This window comes from Cebus imitator, unplaced genomic scaffold (assembly GCF_001604975.1).
Source record: "Cebus imitator isolate Cc_AM_T3 unplaced genomic scaffold, Cebus_imitator-1.0 Scaffold244, whole genome shotgun sequence".
Taxonomy (NCBI): Eukaryota; Metazoa; Chordata; class Mammalia; order Primates; family Cebidae; genus Cebus; species Cebus imitator.
In genome coordinates this window covers 473,521-493,704 of record NW_016107559.1, presented here as the reverse complement: position 1 = coordinate 493,704, position 20,184 = coordinate 473,521, and the positions used below count along the sequence as shown (strand labels likewise).

Genomic DNA, 20,184 nt, shown 5'->3' with positions numbered 1-20,184 from the left:
CAAACCATGAAATACATTAACTCCGTTAAGACAGCCCAAGTCCTTAAAATACAATACCTTGCTATCAACTTTTAACAAGAATTTTCCAAGCCCAACAATGGGCCAAGGCGCGAGAGCTCCCTGCCGCTCCTTCAGGAAGCTTTCTATAATACCCCACCACACATGGTAGTGTTTCTCCAGGAAGTCCACAACTCCAAAGTGAATGACAAGCTTTTTCAGTATCCAGACTAAAAGAAGATAAAAAAAATACATATATAAATAAAATGTAGATTAAAAAGTTGTAACATGAAAAGATTCCTTAATTTCACATGAACTTTCTGAAACAGCAAAGCTAGTGTTAAAATAAAAATCAATGTTAAAAAGTAAGGTGGGATTCAAAGTATGCCAAAGAGATGGAATAGGACCAAGTAACTTTTCAAACCACCTCACTTGCCTATATATATTACCTTCTTCGCAAAGTCTAAACCCCTGAAGGAGTCGGGGATTATTTTACAGCCCATATAAACATAAAATACTCTTATCGTGAAGATTTCAGTGACTACAATTCTGGCTCCTCAGATACTCCCCCTTCCTAAGTAAAGAATATAAACAACCGACACTTCCTCATCTCCTTGGCTTTTACAGGTGCTCTTGTCAAAATTTCTTCTTTTCCTTAGGTGTTTGTTATTTAGTGACCAGAAATGTATAAGGTATTCCATATGCATCATGATTTTGTACCAATGCAGGGTATTGTTCCTGATTCCCTATTTGATGCTGATCTCAACATCTAAACAGATGCCAGGGTTCAGATGTTGAGAGCAGCATCAAATGGGGAATCAGTAGGTTGAGTACTAGCAGGGCTGCTACAAACGGCCCAAGGCTGTGCACTGCAACTTCAGTGGGGACCACTCTCAGACCACACTGTCTCCTCCTGGAGTTGGGCAGTGCAATGACCCTTCAAGTAGAGGTCAAGCTTCCTGTTAGAAGCCAACTAAGAAGGTGGCAGGGCAAGAAGGAAGTGTTATTTAACTGTGAGTCTTACCTTGATGTTTGGACCCTGGATCTCGATCACTATATAATTTGCCTGCCTCTAGAGATTTCTGTTCTTAGCTCTGGCCTTACAACCTAAAGGTACACAATTTGCTACACTGAACCATGAGTTCAGTGTTACACACCAGTTCAACAACTCCTTCCTTATCATTTTTAAATCCCTAGAAAGGCCCTAGAAGAAACTCTATAGTTTCAGTAAGTCCAGGGTAATTACAAGCTGTAGAAAAGCCTTTAGGGGCCACCTTATTCACAGCCTACTCTCCCAGGATCATGTCAAACTCCTATGACCAGGTTAAGCTATGACTAAAAAAAATGAAATTCCTGCTAACAAACTTCAAGGAAAAGAGAGTTGCAACACCCTTTCACATAGTTTGCCATCATAATGAAATCATCTGAAAAATCATCAAAAATTGAAATCATCAAAAAAGTACGGAACAAGCCAGTAGAGCAATTTAAACTGTTTTACTCAGTTTAACAGAAAGCATGACCATGGAATCGGCTTTGTGACTTGCTTAATTAAAACTCTATCTTGTTCCAACTGCCTAACAGAAGTTCTATTTGAGGACACAAGAAGCAGATACAGGCCGGGCACAGTGGCTCACACCTACAATCCCAGCACTTTGGGAAACTGAGGTGGGAGGATTGCTTGCATGAGCCTGGGAGATCGAGGCATCAGTTAGCCATGTTTGTGCCACTGCACTCCAGCCTGGGTGATAAAGTGACACCCTGTCTCCAAAAAAAAAAAAAAAAAAAACCAAGATACAAACTTCAACCATTTTTATATTGTATACTCCCTGAGGACATGCACCACTATAGAATGCTCTGGTCATAATAAGTGTTAAAAAATAAAAATAAAATGCCTATTTAACTAACTATCCAATGTAGTGAGGAAAAATAAAAATGAGTGATGAAAGCTAATGATCTAGAAGGTAAATAGGACAATAAGTTTAGACTTGTAAACTATGGTGGAGAACAGCTTCCAAAAATCAGATTACATTTTAATCAACAGCGAAAAACCTTGACATAGGAAATGAGGAATAATCAATGCAGGAGGTACTTGGATAGCAAAATCCACAGCAGTCACTAAGGACATAATAAATTTGGCACAGAATATGGCTGCCATAAGAAGAAAGCCCAGTAATCAGGAAAAGTATTAAGTAAACGATGTTTCTACAACGCACCTGTCAGAGAAAAGGCTTCCTTACTTTTTTTATTCTTAGAAGAAAGACAGTTTGAGACAGAATCAAAACAATAGTGGTGGGCCTCAAATTACTGCAGCATTAAGATACAAAGACCTGATTCAATAGAATATGGAAAACTATGATTCCATTTTGATGTAACACATATAATACATACATATATACATGTAATTCAATTTTTCTGCCAAACAAATCGCAAGACTTTGCATCCATATATTTCTCAAAGCCTACATTTCCTCTGAATTAAAAAGGCAATGTAAAATATGCTTCCCTAAGAGTAGCGCCCAAAAATAATTCAATCTCAGCTGGGCACGGTGGCTCACTCCTGTAATCCCAGAACTTTGGGAAGCAGAGGTGGGCGGATGACTTCAGGTTAGGATTTGAGACCAGCCTGGCCAACATGGTGAAACCCTGTCTCTACTAAAAATACAAATTAGCCAGGTGTGGTGGCACAGCCCTGTAGTCCCAGCAACTCAGGAGGCTGAAGCAGGAGAACTGCTTGAACCCAGGAGGCAGAGGTTGCAGTGAGCCAAGATTGTGCCACTGCAATCCAACCCGGGCAACAGAGCAAGACTCCATCTCAAAAAAAAAAAAAAAAAAAAAATCATTTGATCTTCAAATTTCAAAACACAGATGGTCGTTAACATTCTCCTCCACAGAATCATGGATGGCTAAACAGTCAAATCTCTACATGGAGCTACTAATCTCAAATACCACATGAAATTTTAAGAGGCTAAATACATTTTTGAGCTTAAAAGTAAAATATTAAAGATGTATCAAGGTAATACATTAACAAAATGGTGTTTGTATACTATTTAAATGCAAACATAAGATTGTTTTACTTTGCAAGACAGTAAATTTAACTCAAATATTAAAATCCAAAGTAAAAAAAAATAAGAAAACAATCTTCAAAGACGAGACGAGATCATACTTAACCAGATAACAACCTGCAATCGGCACTGGCAGCAACTGCACAATCCACAGGTTCAACCAGATCTGCACGACGACAATGGCCCAGACCAGAGACACGAAGTAGATGTCACTAGTTTTCTTCTTTCTAAGAAACGTTCCTATTTCGGGCCTTCGTCTGCCCAGAGTGGGTGAAGGGGAAGTGGGTGAAGGGGAGGAGGGTGAAGGGGAGGTAGATAATGTTGGAGGGGATTCTTCCCTGTCCACTGCTTCTGAAAAGGGAAAGAAAAACACCACACACCGTATTAGTCCACATGAGGAAACAGGAATACAGAGCCACTTGTTAGGCCAGCCTGTTTCAGGCCTTCAAAATGTGCTGATATGGTATGATTACACTGGGTTAAAAAACACAAAAATATTTGAATCTATGTTTGCATATGCACTGAAAAACGTGTGGAGAATTACAATGCCAACGGTGCTTAATCTAGGAAGAATAAGTTAGTTGGTGATAGAACTGGGAGTCATTAAAACAAAATACATGACAAAGTAGCTAAGAATTATAATTATCCCATAAAAGTTATTCAAACTATTTACAGAAACAACTGCTAACATATACTAGAACTTCTATATTTAAAAATCCCTCTTAATAGAACTTTCAATTAGATGCATTTATATGTATTTCTGACACAAGAAAGCTTTTCGGCGTTATATCATCTAAAATGGAACCAATTAATCTTACAAGAACCCAAGGCTTTCAAACAGATAGAAGATACAAAAAATGAATGAGATATAAAAACAATGACAGATTTCTGGGGTAACGATTTTCTTTTTTTTTTTTTTTTTTTTTTTTTGAGACGGAGTTTCACTCATGTTACCCAGGCTGGAGTGCAATGGCGCGATCTCAGCTCACCACAACCTCCGCCTCCTGGGTTCAGGCAATTCTCCTGCCTCAGCCTCCTGAGTAGCTGGGATTACAGGCACGCACCACCATGCCCAGCTAATTTTTTGTATTTTTAGTAGAGACGGGGTTTCACCATGTTGACCAGGATGGTCTCGATCTCTTGACCTCGTGATCCACCCGCCTCGGCCTCCCAAAGCGCTGGGATTACAGGCTTGAGCCACTGCGCCCGGCCTACGATTTTCAAATAAAGGAAACCATACTGGATTATTTCATATGAGGCACTGTTTTCTAACAATGCAACTATTATGCTACATTTTACTATACAATGCTATTATTTCTATCTCCTAGTTTTAATAAGATATACCATATACATCAGAAATCATATAACTCTTAAAGTAGTATTAGTCTATATATACCTAATGATGAAAATTATTAAGATCCTAAAAATTGCATTTTGCCTTCCATTAGAAAAAAATGTTAATAACAAAGCATGTCATCATACAGATCTGGTTGAACCTATAGATTGTTAATCACAAAAGTATCATACATCAGAAGGTCTAGAAAAAAGAAAAGAAATAACAACTCCCATAATCCGAACCTCACATTTTCCCCATGGTCTTTTACATAGTTGTAGCATGTTCCACTCATCCTTTCTCATTCTTTCTCTTCAGCTGAAAGTCAGCTCCACCACAGCGAAGACCTTGTCTGTTTTGTTCTCCCTCCACTGAATTCCTGGCACATACAATAGTATCTAATATATAGGAGGTGCTCACTAAGTATTTGAATGAATGACTTCCCTGGGGTTTAATAATTTTCATAAGCAAATTTCATACCACACAGTAGTCCACTAAGTGCTATATCATAATTTCCTTAGGGTTTTTAATGTTAAATGTTCAGCTATGAGTAAATTTTTACTACTGAGATCACTTGCACCCTGGTAAGTCAGCTCACCTCATTAGGACCAACATTCCACCCTTAAGTTCAGGGCTAAAGCCCAAGCTAGTTAACAGATGCTTTTGTTTGACTTTGCTCTGAGTATCGGTCTAATTTGGAAATTTCATGTTGGTAGGTGTGACAGATACTTGGAAGAGTAAGTCCAAAACCAAAACCTCACTTCCTCTCCACTTTGGAAACACGATTCCATATGCAAGAAAAATAAAGTGTTCCTACTATACCAAATTCCTTTCTCTTAGCTGACATTTCTAAAGTCAGTTCTTCAAGGAGAATTCACTCTAAATATTCCCTAACTCCAAATACCTCTGGCCCTAATGGACCTCTCAGCACAGACTGAGGTGGCCTTTCACATTCCTGAACTCTGCAAGAGTACAGCATGACTCTACAGCCGACATAAATCAAATCTACATACTGGATTCCTCCGGAGCCTACAACTCCCAAAGCCAGGCCACATGGGACAATGAATCCAAAACAACCAGGGAGGTCTGTTTTAGGGGTCAACATATTAACATATGAAGCATGCAAACTTTTAGAGAAAGAATGCCAGAGAAATGAATGACTGCAAGATAGAAAATAAAAGTCTTCCCCAAAAAAAGGGTTGGGGAAAGGGAACAAAAGAAAAAGCAAGAGGAAGAGACAGAGCAAAATAAAATCATGGAGGAGAACTGACAGTTGTAGAAGAAAGAAATGGAAAGTAAGAAGTCAAGATAAGATATGCATAAAGTGGGTGGAAATGTGGGAAAGGTAAATGGAGACTGAGAAAAGGAAAACAAAGGAAAAAAAGCAATGAAGAACAAAAGAAAAATAAGAAAAGCCTTTTTAAAAAGGAAGGAACAAAGAACCAAGATAAGACACTCAAGAAGGTAAATAATGAAATGTATTTAAAAAGTGATATATGAGTACAAAGATGAGAGGGAAAAGGGTATAAAAATAAGAACCAAAAATAATACATGAAGGATCAGCAGAAGTAGTATTTTGTGATGCTAGTGTCCAAAATTTTACATTCTATTGACATTTTATTTTCCAGAATAACCTTGAATGTCACCAGAACATCAGTCACCTGCAGGCTGAGTGGAGAGCTGGTCTTCACTGCTTGATTCATACCCTGTGATAGAGATGGCCAAGTTTGCCAGAGTAGAAGCTGCCATGGAGATAACCTGCCCTGGTAACTCTGCCCCTGTAAAAGAAGCATCCATTTTCAAAACTTTTTAATGTAAGAAATAATGGCTGCAAATTTAAACACAGTCCAAAGTTTTCAATGACAACAAAACAAAATGGTTAATACTGACCCACTGAATCAGTGCTTCTTCACCAAGGAAGAATCCTTAAGAATCAACATGAAAGTGTGCCAAAAAAGCAAATTCCTGGACTTTCTGAATACCTTCCCCCTTTGGGAACTTCATGCTGGTGGATGTGGCAGATACCGCACATGTAAATTTTGGAGTGCCACACTTAACATCCGTTAACAAGCTGACTTTAACGCATTACTTCTACTGAAAAACACTGGCTACATCAAGTCTGTGAACTCCCTGATCTGACTGTATTAGGCTTGTTGTATGGCTAGGTCTCACCTTAGTATGAGATAGTCCACATTTGTTGATCAGAATAACAACATTCCACAAATGAGTATGCAAATATATGGGTATTATGCAAAACCATATAGATCTATAAATTACATAACTCAGTACAGGCAAAATCCACCACTTGAAAATCTAAAGGAACAAAATGACCTTGTTTCATGTTATATATTTCCATGTTAAATTCCTAACAGGTAGTACCAAGCTCAATCATTTGCACTATATCCAAGTAAAACATTCACTGGCAAAGGAGGCCTGTCAACCTTTAATCTTCTACAACAGACAAGGAAGACTAGCTCACACAGCATCAGGTTCTAGCACACTTTCTTGCATATTAGACTGGAGAGCTAAAACAACTGTATTTCTTGGATTCCCTTGCAACTAAGGTCTCACATGTGACATAGTTTGTACCAAGTAGGTACACCTGTGCAAGACTTGAGAGCCTGGAGTGGCACTCTGTAATCTGGAAGCCACGCAGCTCTCATGTCAAACTCAGTTGATCAGAAAGACATATGGTTTTTCCACAGCAACTTAGCAGAAGTTCCAATGGTTCTGATGTCTGGTCTCTAACTTCATGGCGGGCAGCAGCAGCCATGGCCCTCTGCCCAAACCGTCCTTCAGTGTCACTGAGCATTTCTTCTGACTGCATTGCTTCCACTTCTGTTAGATTCCAAGATCAGTTGTCTGGTCTTGCCAGAAATTCTATGTGCAAAAATTGTAAATGTTAACCAATACCTCCTACTATTTAAACTACCTGGAGTAGATTCTATTGTCCACAACCAAGAACAGTGGCAATTCCTAGTCTCCAAGTCATACACCCACATTCATACAACTGAGACAATACTTTTGGTAGGCCAAGACCGGTATGGCAACACAGGATTCTGCCACACCAAAGAAAAGAGCCATGACCCTTCAGAAGGCTGATGAATTTAAGCTCCAAATTAACTCCACATACTCAAATATCCAAAGCTGGCCCTCTCCCAGAAAGCAGTAAGCCAGAGCCTGGGGTGGCTCTTTGGTAGATTCAGACATCAGGATAAGAGTACTAACCTTGCTCAATCATACCCTGTCCCTCCTCTAATACTAATAAATGCTCCTGTGACCTGAAAGAGTTTGGTTTTAGATATGATATCATATCTCTCAATATGAGAGAAATTCAAACTCATGATCTGAAAGGAAAGCATAAGTTAGATTTCTGGATTAGGACCTTATTCTCCTGGCCTATGTATCCAGAGTGCTTCTGAAATACTAATAAGACAACAAAGGCTTAGAGAGAAAAACAGTGTCTTTCATGTCTTACATGTACTGTGTGCTGGGATAAAGACACAGACCCTGCCCCAGGGAATCCTGTAAAAGATATGAATTAAAGAACCACACAAATAAATGTCGGTATACAAATTAGGGTTGCTATTAAAAAAAATCCTGAGTATCTTGTGACATCCTAACAACACCCTGGGCAAAAGGAAAGCTGTGAGAAGAACTCAGCATGTTAAAGAGAGTGAAAGAAGGTCATTGTGTCTGGAGGACAGACAAGTAAGAAACTGGTATCAAATAAACAAGGCTGGAGAGGTAAGCCAGATGATGCAGATCACAGAAGACCATACGAAGGACTTTAGTCTTTATTCTAAGAGGAAGAAGAAAGCACTGAAAACTTTCAAACAGGATAGTAGTCTTTTTCACTGACATTTTATTGAGATAAAAGTATGCTCATATGCAGTTCTAAGAAATAATCCCAGTGTACCACCATTTGTCCAGTTTCCCGACACAAGATATAGAACAGCGTCATCACTACAAGGATCTCTCATGTTAACCTTTTATTACCACACTCAACTGCCTCCCATCCCTCCCACAACCCTGTAAATAAATAATCCATTTGAGATATAAGAAGATGATTCTTGCTTGTCTGAAGAAAGACTAGAGGGGATCTATATTGGGTACAGGGAGATAAGTTGTTGCAGTACACAGGCAAAACGTGGCGCCAGCATGGTCTACAGTCACAACAGGGGAGACAGAGAAACTCGGCTGCATTAAAGAGACATGGGAGAGTCAAAGCAGGCCATACTTGGTAAGGAAACAATAATGGGAATCAAAGAGACAAAGGTTTCCAAGTTTACAGACTATGGTTAGATAGAGAAAATGTAGCAGAACTGGATGAAGATTCTTGACATGTTAGCGCTCTTTTTAGACTTCCAGACAGAGGTTCCACAAACACGCTGAGCACAGTGGCTCATGCCTATAATCCCAGCACCTTGGAAGTCGGAGAAGGATGGATAACCTGAGGTCAGGAGTTTGAGACCAGCCTGGCCAACAAGGCAAAAACCCATCTCTACTAAAAATACAAAATTTGCTGGGCAGTGGCGGGTGCCTGTAATCCCAGCTACTCAAGAGGCTGAAGGCAGAAGAATCACTTAAACACAGGAGGTAGAGGTTGCAGTGAGCTGAGATTGCACCACTGAGCCGAGATCTCGCCACTGAGCTAAGATCACACCACTGCACTCCTGCCTAGGTGACAGAGTAAGACTTCGACTCAAAAAAACTAAGTTACACAAATAAACTGACTTACACCAGAGATGGGGCAAGACTTAGGTTTGCAGCAGTACACCCAGGGAGAATCTCTTATACCCCATTCAAGAGCAAAGTTTGGGAACAGCTAATGGCCTAGGATAGTACAATAGAAAAAGGAAAAACAAAAACAAAGATCTTTGGGTCAAAAAATTAAGAATTCTCTCTCACATAAGATTACAGACTAGTCAAGGGTCTTGAATTACTAAACTGGCCTCTTCAAAAGTAATTTAATTAAGTGGTACTCATCTTGAGACACTGTGAGTAAAGTAAGTCCCTTGATGGTTTTTGCAAAATAACAAGACCATTTGAAAGCTCTTCAAATAATGGGCTTTCAGTTCAACTGCATTTTAACTTACATTTCTAAATACTTTCTAAGCATTCATTAACCAAATAGGTGACTAGGCTATATGCTGAGATAACAGACTAAGACCCTGGTCTCAAATCCAATCTGACACTCAAGAGCTAATGTAAAGTAAGTGTAGACTGTTAGGGGAGCAGTGTGGAAATCAAATCCATGCAGGGAGGTCTGGGGAGGAATTCCAAAGAAGCTGTCTGATAAGAATATTAAAAGATGCCATCCTTTAAATCAATTTAAACAAAAGTGAGCTAGATAAAGAAGACAGAACAGTTCTATCCTGGGGAGGAAGCTCCTGAGAGACTGGTGTCTTAGAGAGCAGGGGTAGAAAAGTGTTTCAGGAAGACAAAAAAGCAAGTGTGAAGACACAAAGGCAATAAAAAGCAGAGTGTCCTCTTCAAAGAACTCTAGGCAGTTCAATATAGCCAGAGGATAGCGTGAATGAGAAGAGGAGAGTGGCACAAGACATATGCAGAGTGGGGCAGGGACCTGGGCACAGAAGGTCTCATATTTACTATGAGGAGGCAGCACAATTCGGTGGGAAGCACAGGTGAGGAAAGAAGTCTCCCCAGGTTCAAATCCCAGCTCTATTCTTCCTACTTGGATGGCCATGGACAAGTTACTTAACATCAAGATGTCCCAGTCTCCTCATGTATAAAATGAGGCTTACATAAATTCATGTGAGAATAAAGTGAAACAATACATATAGAATGCTGGCCAGGGGCAGTAGCTCACACCTGTAACCACAGCACTTTGAGAAGCCAAGGCAGGTACATCACCTGACGCCAGGAGTTCCAGACCAGCCTGGCCAACATGGTGAAACCCCATCTCTACTAAAAATACAAAAAAATTAGCCGGGTGTGGTGGTGCACACCAGTAATCCCAGCTACTTGGGAGGCTGAGGCAGGAGAATCACTTAAACCTGGGAGATGGAGGCTTCAGTGGGCCAAGATGGCACCACTGCACTCCAGCCTGGACAACAGAGTGAGACTCCGTCTCGAAAAATAAATAAATAAAATGCTTAGAACAATGCTGGGTATGTAGAAGTACTCAATAAATGTTAGCTATCATCATCATCATCATCATCAATATCAATCTACTGGCTTTGACAGTATAAACTAGAAGCAGAAGCCACTAACACTTCTGTACCTCTTTCTACTATATATTACAGTATAGCCATCTATCTTCCCTTAGTAGACATTTTTAGATCTCCCCACAGAGCTAAGCAAAATACCTTGCATCTAAAGAGTAGGCACTGAAAGATTCGAGAAAAAGCTAAAACCAATCAATTAAATCTTCAAAACTGTGGCTTAAGGGATAACTCTCCAATTTGCTGATGGCACTAAAATATGCAGTAAATATGCAATAAAGCTTAGCTACATCAATGGAAACTGCAATATTTTTCTAGTTAATACACAAATGACTCAGCAAATTTTTCGAGCACCTCAAACTTCACAAAAGCATGAAAGGAGAAACACACAGAGAAAATCAACAAAGTGTTTGAAAATCATGGATATAAGACTTGGAAAACTACTTTTATCCAGCAAATCTGTATTTTAATGACTTCTGCCTTAGTGATACCTTTCAGCACTTCAAAAACCACAAGGAATTGGCCTGGAATCAGAGTCCAAAAAAAAAACCCAGAAACAACAGTTCAGGCAGCGAGATGATAAACTGAACAGAAGAATGCCAGAACTGAGAATCTTGGCCAAGTCATGGTATTAGAATGGTATTAAAAAGCCACAGCTAAAAATAGGCACATCAACAAGGGAACATAATCTTGGGACTCAAAGACTAAAAATAAAAGGAAAGTGCATTCAAGGTTTCAGGTATCAATCTACCTAGGGACAGGGCCAGCATTAAGTAGAAGTCAAATAACAGGGATCTACACAAATCCAAACAAGCATGCTACTGACATTAGCAGCCTAGCACCAGGGGACAGAAACTCACAGTCCAGCACACAAGAAAGAGACCACAGGTGAGATAACATCTGTTAATACAACAACTCAACAATGAGCAGACTAATTTTTTAAATAATCATGGGTAAATATACTTTGAATCCAGTCTAAATAAGGAGATACTTCTTGATCTACTCCATTCTTTCTCACAGGGATAGCAGCAGTTGCCAGAAATACACCAAATCATGCTTACTGGAAGGAGGTACTGCATACCAAATAAAACCTCCCTAGCCCGCAACGTTCCCTTTGAAGAAGGCTTCTGTTTCCATTACTAATGTGGAAAATACAACTCCCTCTCAATGGCTTCTAGTATCATGTCACAAGGGCCTGGAGATGGACCAGTAGAATTTTCTTCAGGCCTATTTAACTTAGAGTTATCAGAACTGAGGAGTGGAAGAAGAGCAGTAAAAAATTTAGTTTGCTCCCTTTTTCCAATTTGGTCCTGACTAAACCAAATTTGTTCATTCACATTTCATTCTATCCCAAAACAAGTAAGGCAACTATAAGGATTCTTCTCTGCAAAGACACGTCTAGTCATTTACAAACAATTACCAATGTCAGGAGAAACAGCACTCAGCTGTACTTGCTGGTACTTCTCAGGCTGGGTATCCCAGCTATTACAGTATAGATATAGCTGATGCTTGTTTCACTAACTTTTGAAGAAATTTTCTATACTCAGAGAAAATGGCTCTCTGAGCCTAAGTTTCTTCATTTGTAAAATAAGTATAACACCAATCTCACTAGACTGCTTTAAATAAATTAAGAGCATTTTTAAATAGTCTAACACAGCCTTGCTTATAGGAGATAACAATGCTAGTGTCTCTCTTTCCTCGGATGCCAAGGAAACATACTGAAGGTGGATTCCAGGTGCTATAGTTTGATTGTTTGTCCTCCAAAACTTATGTTAAATTTAATTGCCATTAGCACAGTATTAACAGGTGGGACCTTTAAGAGCTGTTTAGGCCATCAGGGCTCAGCTTCATGGGTAGGATTAATGTCATTATAAAAGGGTGAGGTTAGCCCCAGCCCTCTCTTGCTCACCCTTCTATCACGTGATGACACAGCAACAAGACCCTCACCAGATGCCAGCACCTTGACATTGGACTTCTCAGCCTCCAAAACTGTGAGCCAATAAATTTCTGTTCATTGTAAGTTACCCAGTATGTGTTACTCTGTCATAGGAGCACGAAACAGATTAAGACATAAGGTTTCTATTAAATACAGTTTCTGGGATCCAAGAGGCAAGGGAGCTAGGTCAAGTAGTTGTTTTAAGTCAACAGGGCCAATGTGGAAAACTGAAGGAGCAATCAATTGCAACTGATGTGAGAAGGATGAGTAGTCAATACTTTTTCAGTATGATTGACACTTATTCAAAGAGCCTGGGGAGGGGAAAGAACATTGAGCTTAGGGCAAGAATCTACATTTATTTATTATTATTATTATTATTACTTTTAAGTCAGGGTCTCGCCTCTGTAGCGCAGGCTGGAGTACGGTGGCATGATTACTACTCACTGCAGCCTTGACCTCCTGGGCTCAAACAATCCTCCAGCTTCAGACCTCCCAGTAGCTGGGAATACAGATACACACTACCACACCCAGCTAATTTTTAATTTTGTGTGTGTGTGTGTGTGTGTGTGTGTGTGTGTGTGTGTTTGTTTGTTTTTTGTAGACACAGGGTCTCACTATCTTGCCCAGGCTGGTCTTGAACTCCTGCACTCAGGCAATCCTCCTGCCTTGGCCTCATAAAATGATGGAATTATAGCATGAGCCATCATGCCTGGCCAAAGACCTAAGTTTAAATCTTAGCTCCACTAGTCACCTGTGTGACTGCAGGCTAGTCAGTTAATCTCTAGAACAAAATATCCTCATCTGTAAATGAAGCTACCACTTATTTTACAAAGGTTTATTTGTTTGGGTTCTGTTTTGTTTGCCTGTGGACTTGATAGCACATTTTTAAACAGTTAAAAGTTCTTGCCTCCTGACAGGCACTTAAATATTTTTTCCTTACATTATTTATCTTGAGCTTTTGGAAAATACTATGTTAGAACTTCCCAGATATAAGAGAAAAACCACCGACTAAGGCCCTTGGGTTCAGAAGGAACCACTAAAACTAACTCAGCAATGATCCACAAGAAGAGTTTTGTGAGGCTGAGGTGGGAGCATTGCTTGAGCCCAGGGGTTCAAGACTGCAGTGAGCTATGATCACACCCCACTGCACTCCAGCCTGGGGAATAGAGCAAGTCTCAATTATCTAAAAACAAAATAAAATAACAAATAAATAAATAGAAGAATATTCTGTGTCCAGGAACCAAATTCATACTTTGAATTCTGACGAAATCCAGTACTAATTCTGTAAGTCTAGTGAACCACAGATCATAAAAGTTTCTACAGCACAAAACCTTCAAAGCTCAGAAGACAGAGAGAAAGATACCTACATGAATGACTAGAAAACAAGAGCAAGTGCTACAAAGGGACATTGGAAATGACAAGGAAATAGCTGATGCACACATTTCGTGACAGTATACTAAAGCATTCCTGTACCCACCTACATTACAGTGACATCTATAGCAGGAAACTTTAAGTAGAAGAGAAGGGCTGTCCCATTACACACCAGATGGTTTGAGTTCTGATTCTTAAAAAGAAACAATGTTCTTAGGGACAAGAAGAAAAAAATACTTAAATTTAGGGAAAAAAACACTTGGAAGATTTATTTTATGATGAGGATTGTTTAGAAATCCAGAAAAGGATTCAAGATCAATAACCTATCTTGAAGCAGACTGAAATGAGAGAAAAAAACAAAAACAAAAACAAGATTTCCAAATCTGCCCTCAACATTTATTTCTGTGTGTCTGTGATTTCTTTCCTTGTCATAGCCTGTAATACAAATAACAGCAATCTGGCTTGCAGATCAACACATCACTATTCTAAGTTTATAGGTGGTAATCATAACCGACCATGGTCTCCTTTTTCCCCCTGCTCAAAACTTGGTCTTAGAAGTCTTATCCTTACAGTTTTCTGGCTGCCATCATCGGACGACTAGAATTTACACTGTGGAGAAAACCCAACTGCAACCTTCGTTTCAGACCTGCATTTCTTATATTCTTAATAAGCTACTTACTTAGCCCTGGACAAAAGCAGTCTAAAAGGGAAACCATTCTGGGGTAAGGGGTAAAGGGTAATCAGAGCTGTCTGAATCACTTGCTATTAGGTGAAAGAAAACAAAGGAGATAAAACTAACCAGAGAAACAAGTGGAAACCGCCAAGCTTTCTACAGCAATTGCCAAAACAGGAAATTTACTTCCACTAGTCAGATATATAACCACAGAGTAACAGATTATAATCAGGAAGACAGGCTGAACAAAGAAAACTTAGACACCAAAATATAAAATAAAATAAAATCTTCCCTATTTTCCACTGTCAGAGAAATACGTAATTAAAGTTACTTTGTTTCAGGTATTTTAAAATTCTAAACATATATTTATGAATAAAAATATGGGTTGTAATTATTAGATATTACTCATTTATCAAATAAAATAAAGAGCAAATTAATTTTTTAAAAATTTTACAAGGTATATGTACAAATACAACAGAGTGCCACAGTCTCATGATTAGAATAGAATGAAGATCTTAAAAATAATGTAGGCTGGGCGTGGTGGCTCATGCCTGTAATCCCAGCACTTTGGGAGGCCGAGGTAGACTGACCGCCTGACATCAGGAGTTCAAGACCAGCCTGGCCAACATGGTGAAACCCTGTCTCTATTAAAATATAAAAATTAGCTGGGCATGGTGGCATGCGCCTGCAGTCCTAGTTACTCAGAAGGCTGAGGCAGGGAAATCACTCGAGCCTGGGAGACAGAGGTTGCAGTGAGCTGAGATCACACGACTGCACTCCAGGTTGCCAACAGAGTGAGACTCCGTCTCAAAAAAATAAAATATATCCTGACACCCTCCCCACCCTCATTAGAGAACTGTACCTTTAACAAACTGTTTCCAGATATAGGTCACTCACGGCTAGGGTACCTCAAAAAAATCTTTAAAAACACATGGTCTATTCAACTTTGTACTAGAAATTCCAACCAGATCAGGCAAGAAAAATAAATTACAGGCATGCAAATTAGAAAGGAAGAAGTGAAACGATCCCTATTACAGATGACTGACCTTATATATACAAAATCCTAAAGAATATACCAAAGAAACTACTGAAGCTAATAATTTCAGCAAAGCTACAGGATACAAGATCAACAAGCAAAAAATCTGTTGTATTTCTACCCAGCAGCAATAAACCATCCAAAAAGAAAACTAAGAAAACAATTCCACGTATGATAGTATCAAAAAGAATAACAAATAAATTAAAGGTGCAAGACATATACAAAGAAAACTACAAAACACTGCTGATTCCCCTGTTTGTTGCAGCACTGTTCACAATAGCCAAAATTTGGAAGAAACCTAAGTGCCCAGCAACAGATAAATGGATAAAGAACATGTGGTATTTATAAACAATGGAGTACTATTCAGGCATAAAAAATAATGAGACCCTGTCTTTTGCAATAACATGGATGTAACTGGAGGCCATATTAGCTAAGTGAAATAAACTAGGCACAGAAAGACAAACATGTCACATTCACACTTATTTGTGGGATCTAAAAATCAAAACAATTGAACTCATGGAGATAGAGAGCAGAAAGATGGTTACTAGAGGCTGGGAAGGATAGTGATAGGGTAGGGGAAAGCTGGAGGTAGTTATTAATAGGTACCAAAAAACTAAAAAGAATGGACCAGGTGCAAGTAGCTCACGCCTGTAATTCCAGCACTTTGGGAGGCCGAGGCAGGCGGACCACCTGAGATCAGGAGCTCAAGACCAGCCTGGCCAACATGGTGAAACCCTGTCTCTACAACAATGCAAGTATTAGCTGGGCCTCATGGCGGGTGCCTGCAATCCCAGCTACTCAGGAAGCTGAGGCAGGAGAATCACTTGAACATGGGATGCAGAGGTTGCAGTGAGCTGAGATCACACCATTGCACTCCAGCCTGGGCAAGAAAGCATCTCAAAAAATAATAATAAAATAAAAAGAATAAGACCTAGTATTTGATAGCACAACAGGGTGACCACAGTCAGTAATTTAATTGTATATGTTTAAATAACTGAGAGTATAATTGGTTTATAACAAAGGATAAATACTTGTGGGGATGTATCCCCATTTTACATGATGTGATCATTACGCATTACACGCCTGTATCAAAACATCTCAAGTACCCCATTAATATATACACCAACTATGTAGCCACAAAAATTAAAATTTAAAATTTAAAATAAACACAGCTGAAACAAATTAAAGAGTAACTAAATAATGCATCCCATGCTCATGAACTGGAAGGTTTTTGTGGTTTTGTTTTTTTATATTGTAAAGATGGCAATGCTTCCCCAAGTGATCTCTAGATTGAATGCAATCCCTATCAAAATCCCAACAGGAGTTTTTGTTAAAACAGAAAAGCAGATTGTAAATATGGAAATGCAAGGGACCCCAAAATAGTCAAAATAATTTTGAAAACAAAGAACAAAGTTGGAGAACTCAAGCTTCTCAATTTCACAACAAACTACAGTAATCAAAATAATGTGTTATCTGACATAAAAATAGACATACAGATCAGTGAAACATAACAGAAATGGCAAAAACAAACCCATACCTATATGGTCAACTGATTTCTGACAACGGTGCCAAGGCCATTCAATGGAAAAAGGATAGCCTCCTCAACAAACTGTGCTGGGAGAACTGAATATACGCAGGCCAAAGAATGAGGTTGGAACCTTACCTCACATCATGTACAAAAATTATTTCAAAATGGATCAATGACCTAAATACAAGAGATAAAAGTATAAAACTCTTAAAAGGAAACTTAAGGGTAAGTATTCATGACCTTGGATCTGGCAATTGTATGTCAGCTATGACACCAGAAACACAAGAAACAAAAGAAAAAAATCGACAAACTGGACTTCATCAAAATTAAAAATTTCTGTGCATCAAAAGAGACTATGAAGAGAGTAAAAATACAACCGACCAATAGAATATTTACAAATCATGTATTTGATAAGGGTCTAGTATCTAGAATATATAAACAATTCCTAAAACTCAACAACAAAAAGGCAAACAACTTAATTTTCTTTAAAGGAGAAAGAATTTGAATAGACATTTCTGCAATGGCCTAAAAGCAAATGAAAAGATGCTCAATACCATTAGTCATTTGGGAATGCAAAAGAAAACCACAATGAGATACCACTTCACACCCACTAGACTGGCCATTATCAAAAAGTGGAAAATAATAGGTTTTGGCAAGGTTGCAGAGAAATTAGAATCCTCATACATTGCTGGCAGAAATTTGAATGGTCACGTGCTGTGGAAAAGAGTTTGGCAGTTCCTTAAAAAATTAAACACAGAATTCCCATATGATCCAGTAATTCTACTCATAGGTAAACATTCAAAAGAATTGAAAACGTGTATTCAAATAAATATTGCATATGAATGATCACAGCGGCACTATTCACAATAGCTAAAATGGTGAAAATAACCCAAATATCCATCAACTGAAGAGTAGGTAAACAAAATGTGGTGTACTCTAACCATGGAATATTACTCAGCCATAAAAAGGAATGAAGTACTGATATTATGTACAGGGTTTCCTTCTGAAGTGATGAAAATGTCTATAGACATTGCCCTTAAGTTTCCTGTTAAGAATTTTATACTTTTGGCCGGGCGCGGTGGCTCAAGCCTGTAATCCCAGCACTTTGGGAGGCCGAGGCGGGTGGATCACAAGGTCAAGAGATCGAGACCATCCTGGTCAACATGGTGAAACCCCGTCTCTACTAAAAATACAAAAAATTAGCTGGGCATGGTGGCGCGTGCCTGTAATCCCAGCTACTCAGGAGGCTGAGGCAGGAGAATTGCCTGAACCCAGGAGGCGGAGGTTGCGGTGAGCCGAGATCGTGCCATTGCATTCCAGCCTGGGTAACAAGAGCGAAACTCCATCTCGAAAAAAAAAAAAAAAAAAAAAAAAAAAAAAAAAAAAAAAAAAAAAAAAAAAAAGAATTTTATACTTTTACCTCTTACATGACCCAAAATAGAGGTCACAGCTGCACAACACTGTGAGTAAATTGTATGTCATTTTTATATGGTTACTGCCCCTTAGCCCTTGTTACTCGGGAAGCTGAGGTTGGAAGACCTCTGAGCCCAGGAGTTCAAGGTTACAGTGAGCTATGATTGTGCCACTGTACTACAGCCTGGGCAATAGAGCAAGACTGTCTCTAATATGTTTAAACAATGTATTTTCCATTCAGAAACCACCATACCTTTTCAAATAGATTCAAAGCGTTTCATCGTAACATATTTCTTACCAGAAGACTCTTTTTCATTCTGTTTTTCATAGAGGGTGCCCACAGACATCAGGAAAACAATAACCAGGAATACTGGAATTCTCCATGAGCCAGCCAGGGATGCTGCAAATTATTAAGAATTCGCATTTTTAGTGAAATTAAAACCTAGTACTTGTTTTTATAAGACTCAATTTTGTAGTTTGACAGAACAATCTGGTATATATGTCAATTACAGAATTATTTATCAGGCAAAAAAAAAAAAAATTTAAGTCCATTAGATAGATTAAACTTCAAGGTTTGTCAAAATTACGTTCATCTCTGCTCTCAGAGCCCCTGATCAAATGGATAGGTTATATGCCAGCCTACCTTTAATAGGTTTCTATTAAAGAGTTTATTCTAATGCATATTAAGGGTCTAAAATCATCCTAAACTCAAACCACCTACCTCATCCCAGAATGACCAGAATTAGGCACAGATCTCAAAGTCATAAAGTCTGATCTGGTTTCCTGAAAATACCACAGGGTGTGAACTTTATCTCTCAAGAAAGAGAATAGCCCAAAAGAGCACAGCAAAAGCGTCAATGTCTCCTCCTCAGCGTATAATGCAAAAATGTTTACAATTCGGCCAGGCACTGGGCTCATGCCTGAATCTCAGCACTTTGGGAGGCTGACAGGTGGATAATTTGAGGTCAGGAATTCAAGACTAGCCTGGCCAACATGGTGAAACCTCATCTCTACTGAAAATCCAAAAAAAGAAAAATATTAGCCAGGCATGGTGGTACACACTTGTAATCCCAGCTACTTGGGAGGCTGAGGCAGGAGAATTTGCTTGAACCCGGGAGGAGGCAGCTACAGTGAGCCGAGATCACACCACTGCACTCCAGCCTGGGAAACGGGGTGAGACTCCGTCTCAAAAAAACAAAACAAACAAACAAAAAAAAATGTTTACAAGTCACCAAAAAACATGTCCTTACTCATAACCATTTCCCTGAGTCCACCTAGAACCTCATAAACATGCCTGTCTGCCTGCCTCCCTCCTCTGCCTTCCCTGAGTTCAAAATGAGTCATATCTGACATAAGGTATCTTGCAGATAAATTCCTCTATCATTCCAACTCAACAAAGCTAGAAAATAATGCTTTGTTTGACATCAAACAAGGACAGAGACATTACTGTTTTATTATTTTATTTTCAACAATAAGAAACTACTTTAAGGCTTTCTACTGTCCTAGGTTACTGAATTGCGTTGTTTAATTAGAACTTAATGTTTCCATTGGCTCAAACTTGAGAGATGAAAGTCTCAACCGTAAGTACCATGCTGAAAAATCAACATCTGAGCAGCCACTCGCTAACATAACAGGGAACCCATTACTC

The 20,184-nt window shown here is 39.0% G+C and overlaps 1 protein-coding gene across 4 annotated transcripts in view; it reads right to left on the bottom strand.

Annotated features, from left to right (window-relative positions):
• Nucleotides 1-20,184, bottom strand: part of TMEM245 (transmembrane protein 245) — a 105,083-nt gene that overhangs the window by 73,276 nt on the left and 11,623 nt on the right. For 2 of the 4 annotated variants that reach the window (XM_017498556.1, XM_017498558.1), the window contains exons 3-6: nucleotides 18,835-18,936; nucleotides 6,053-6,169; nucleotides 3,176-3,409; nucleotides 58-227 (exon numbers count right to left, since the gene is read on the bottom strand). In XM_017498556.1, coding sequence (XP_017354045.1) covers nucleotides 58-227; nucleotides 3,176-3,409; nucleotides 6,053-6,169; nucleotides 18,835-18,936 — 623 coding nt within the window. The remainder of the gene's footprint in view (nucleotides 1-57; nucleotides 228-3,175; nucleotides 3,410-6,052; nucleotides 6,170-18,834; nucleotides 18,937-20,184) is intronic. The other 2 variants (XM_017498557.1, XM_017498559.1) reach the window with 2 other exon arrangements.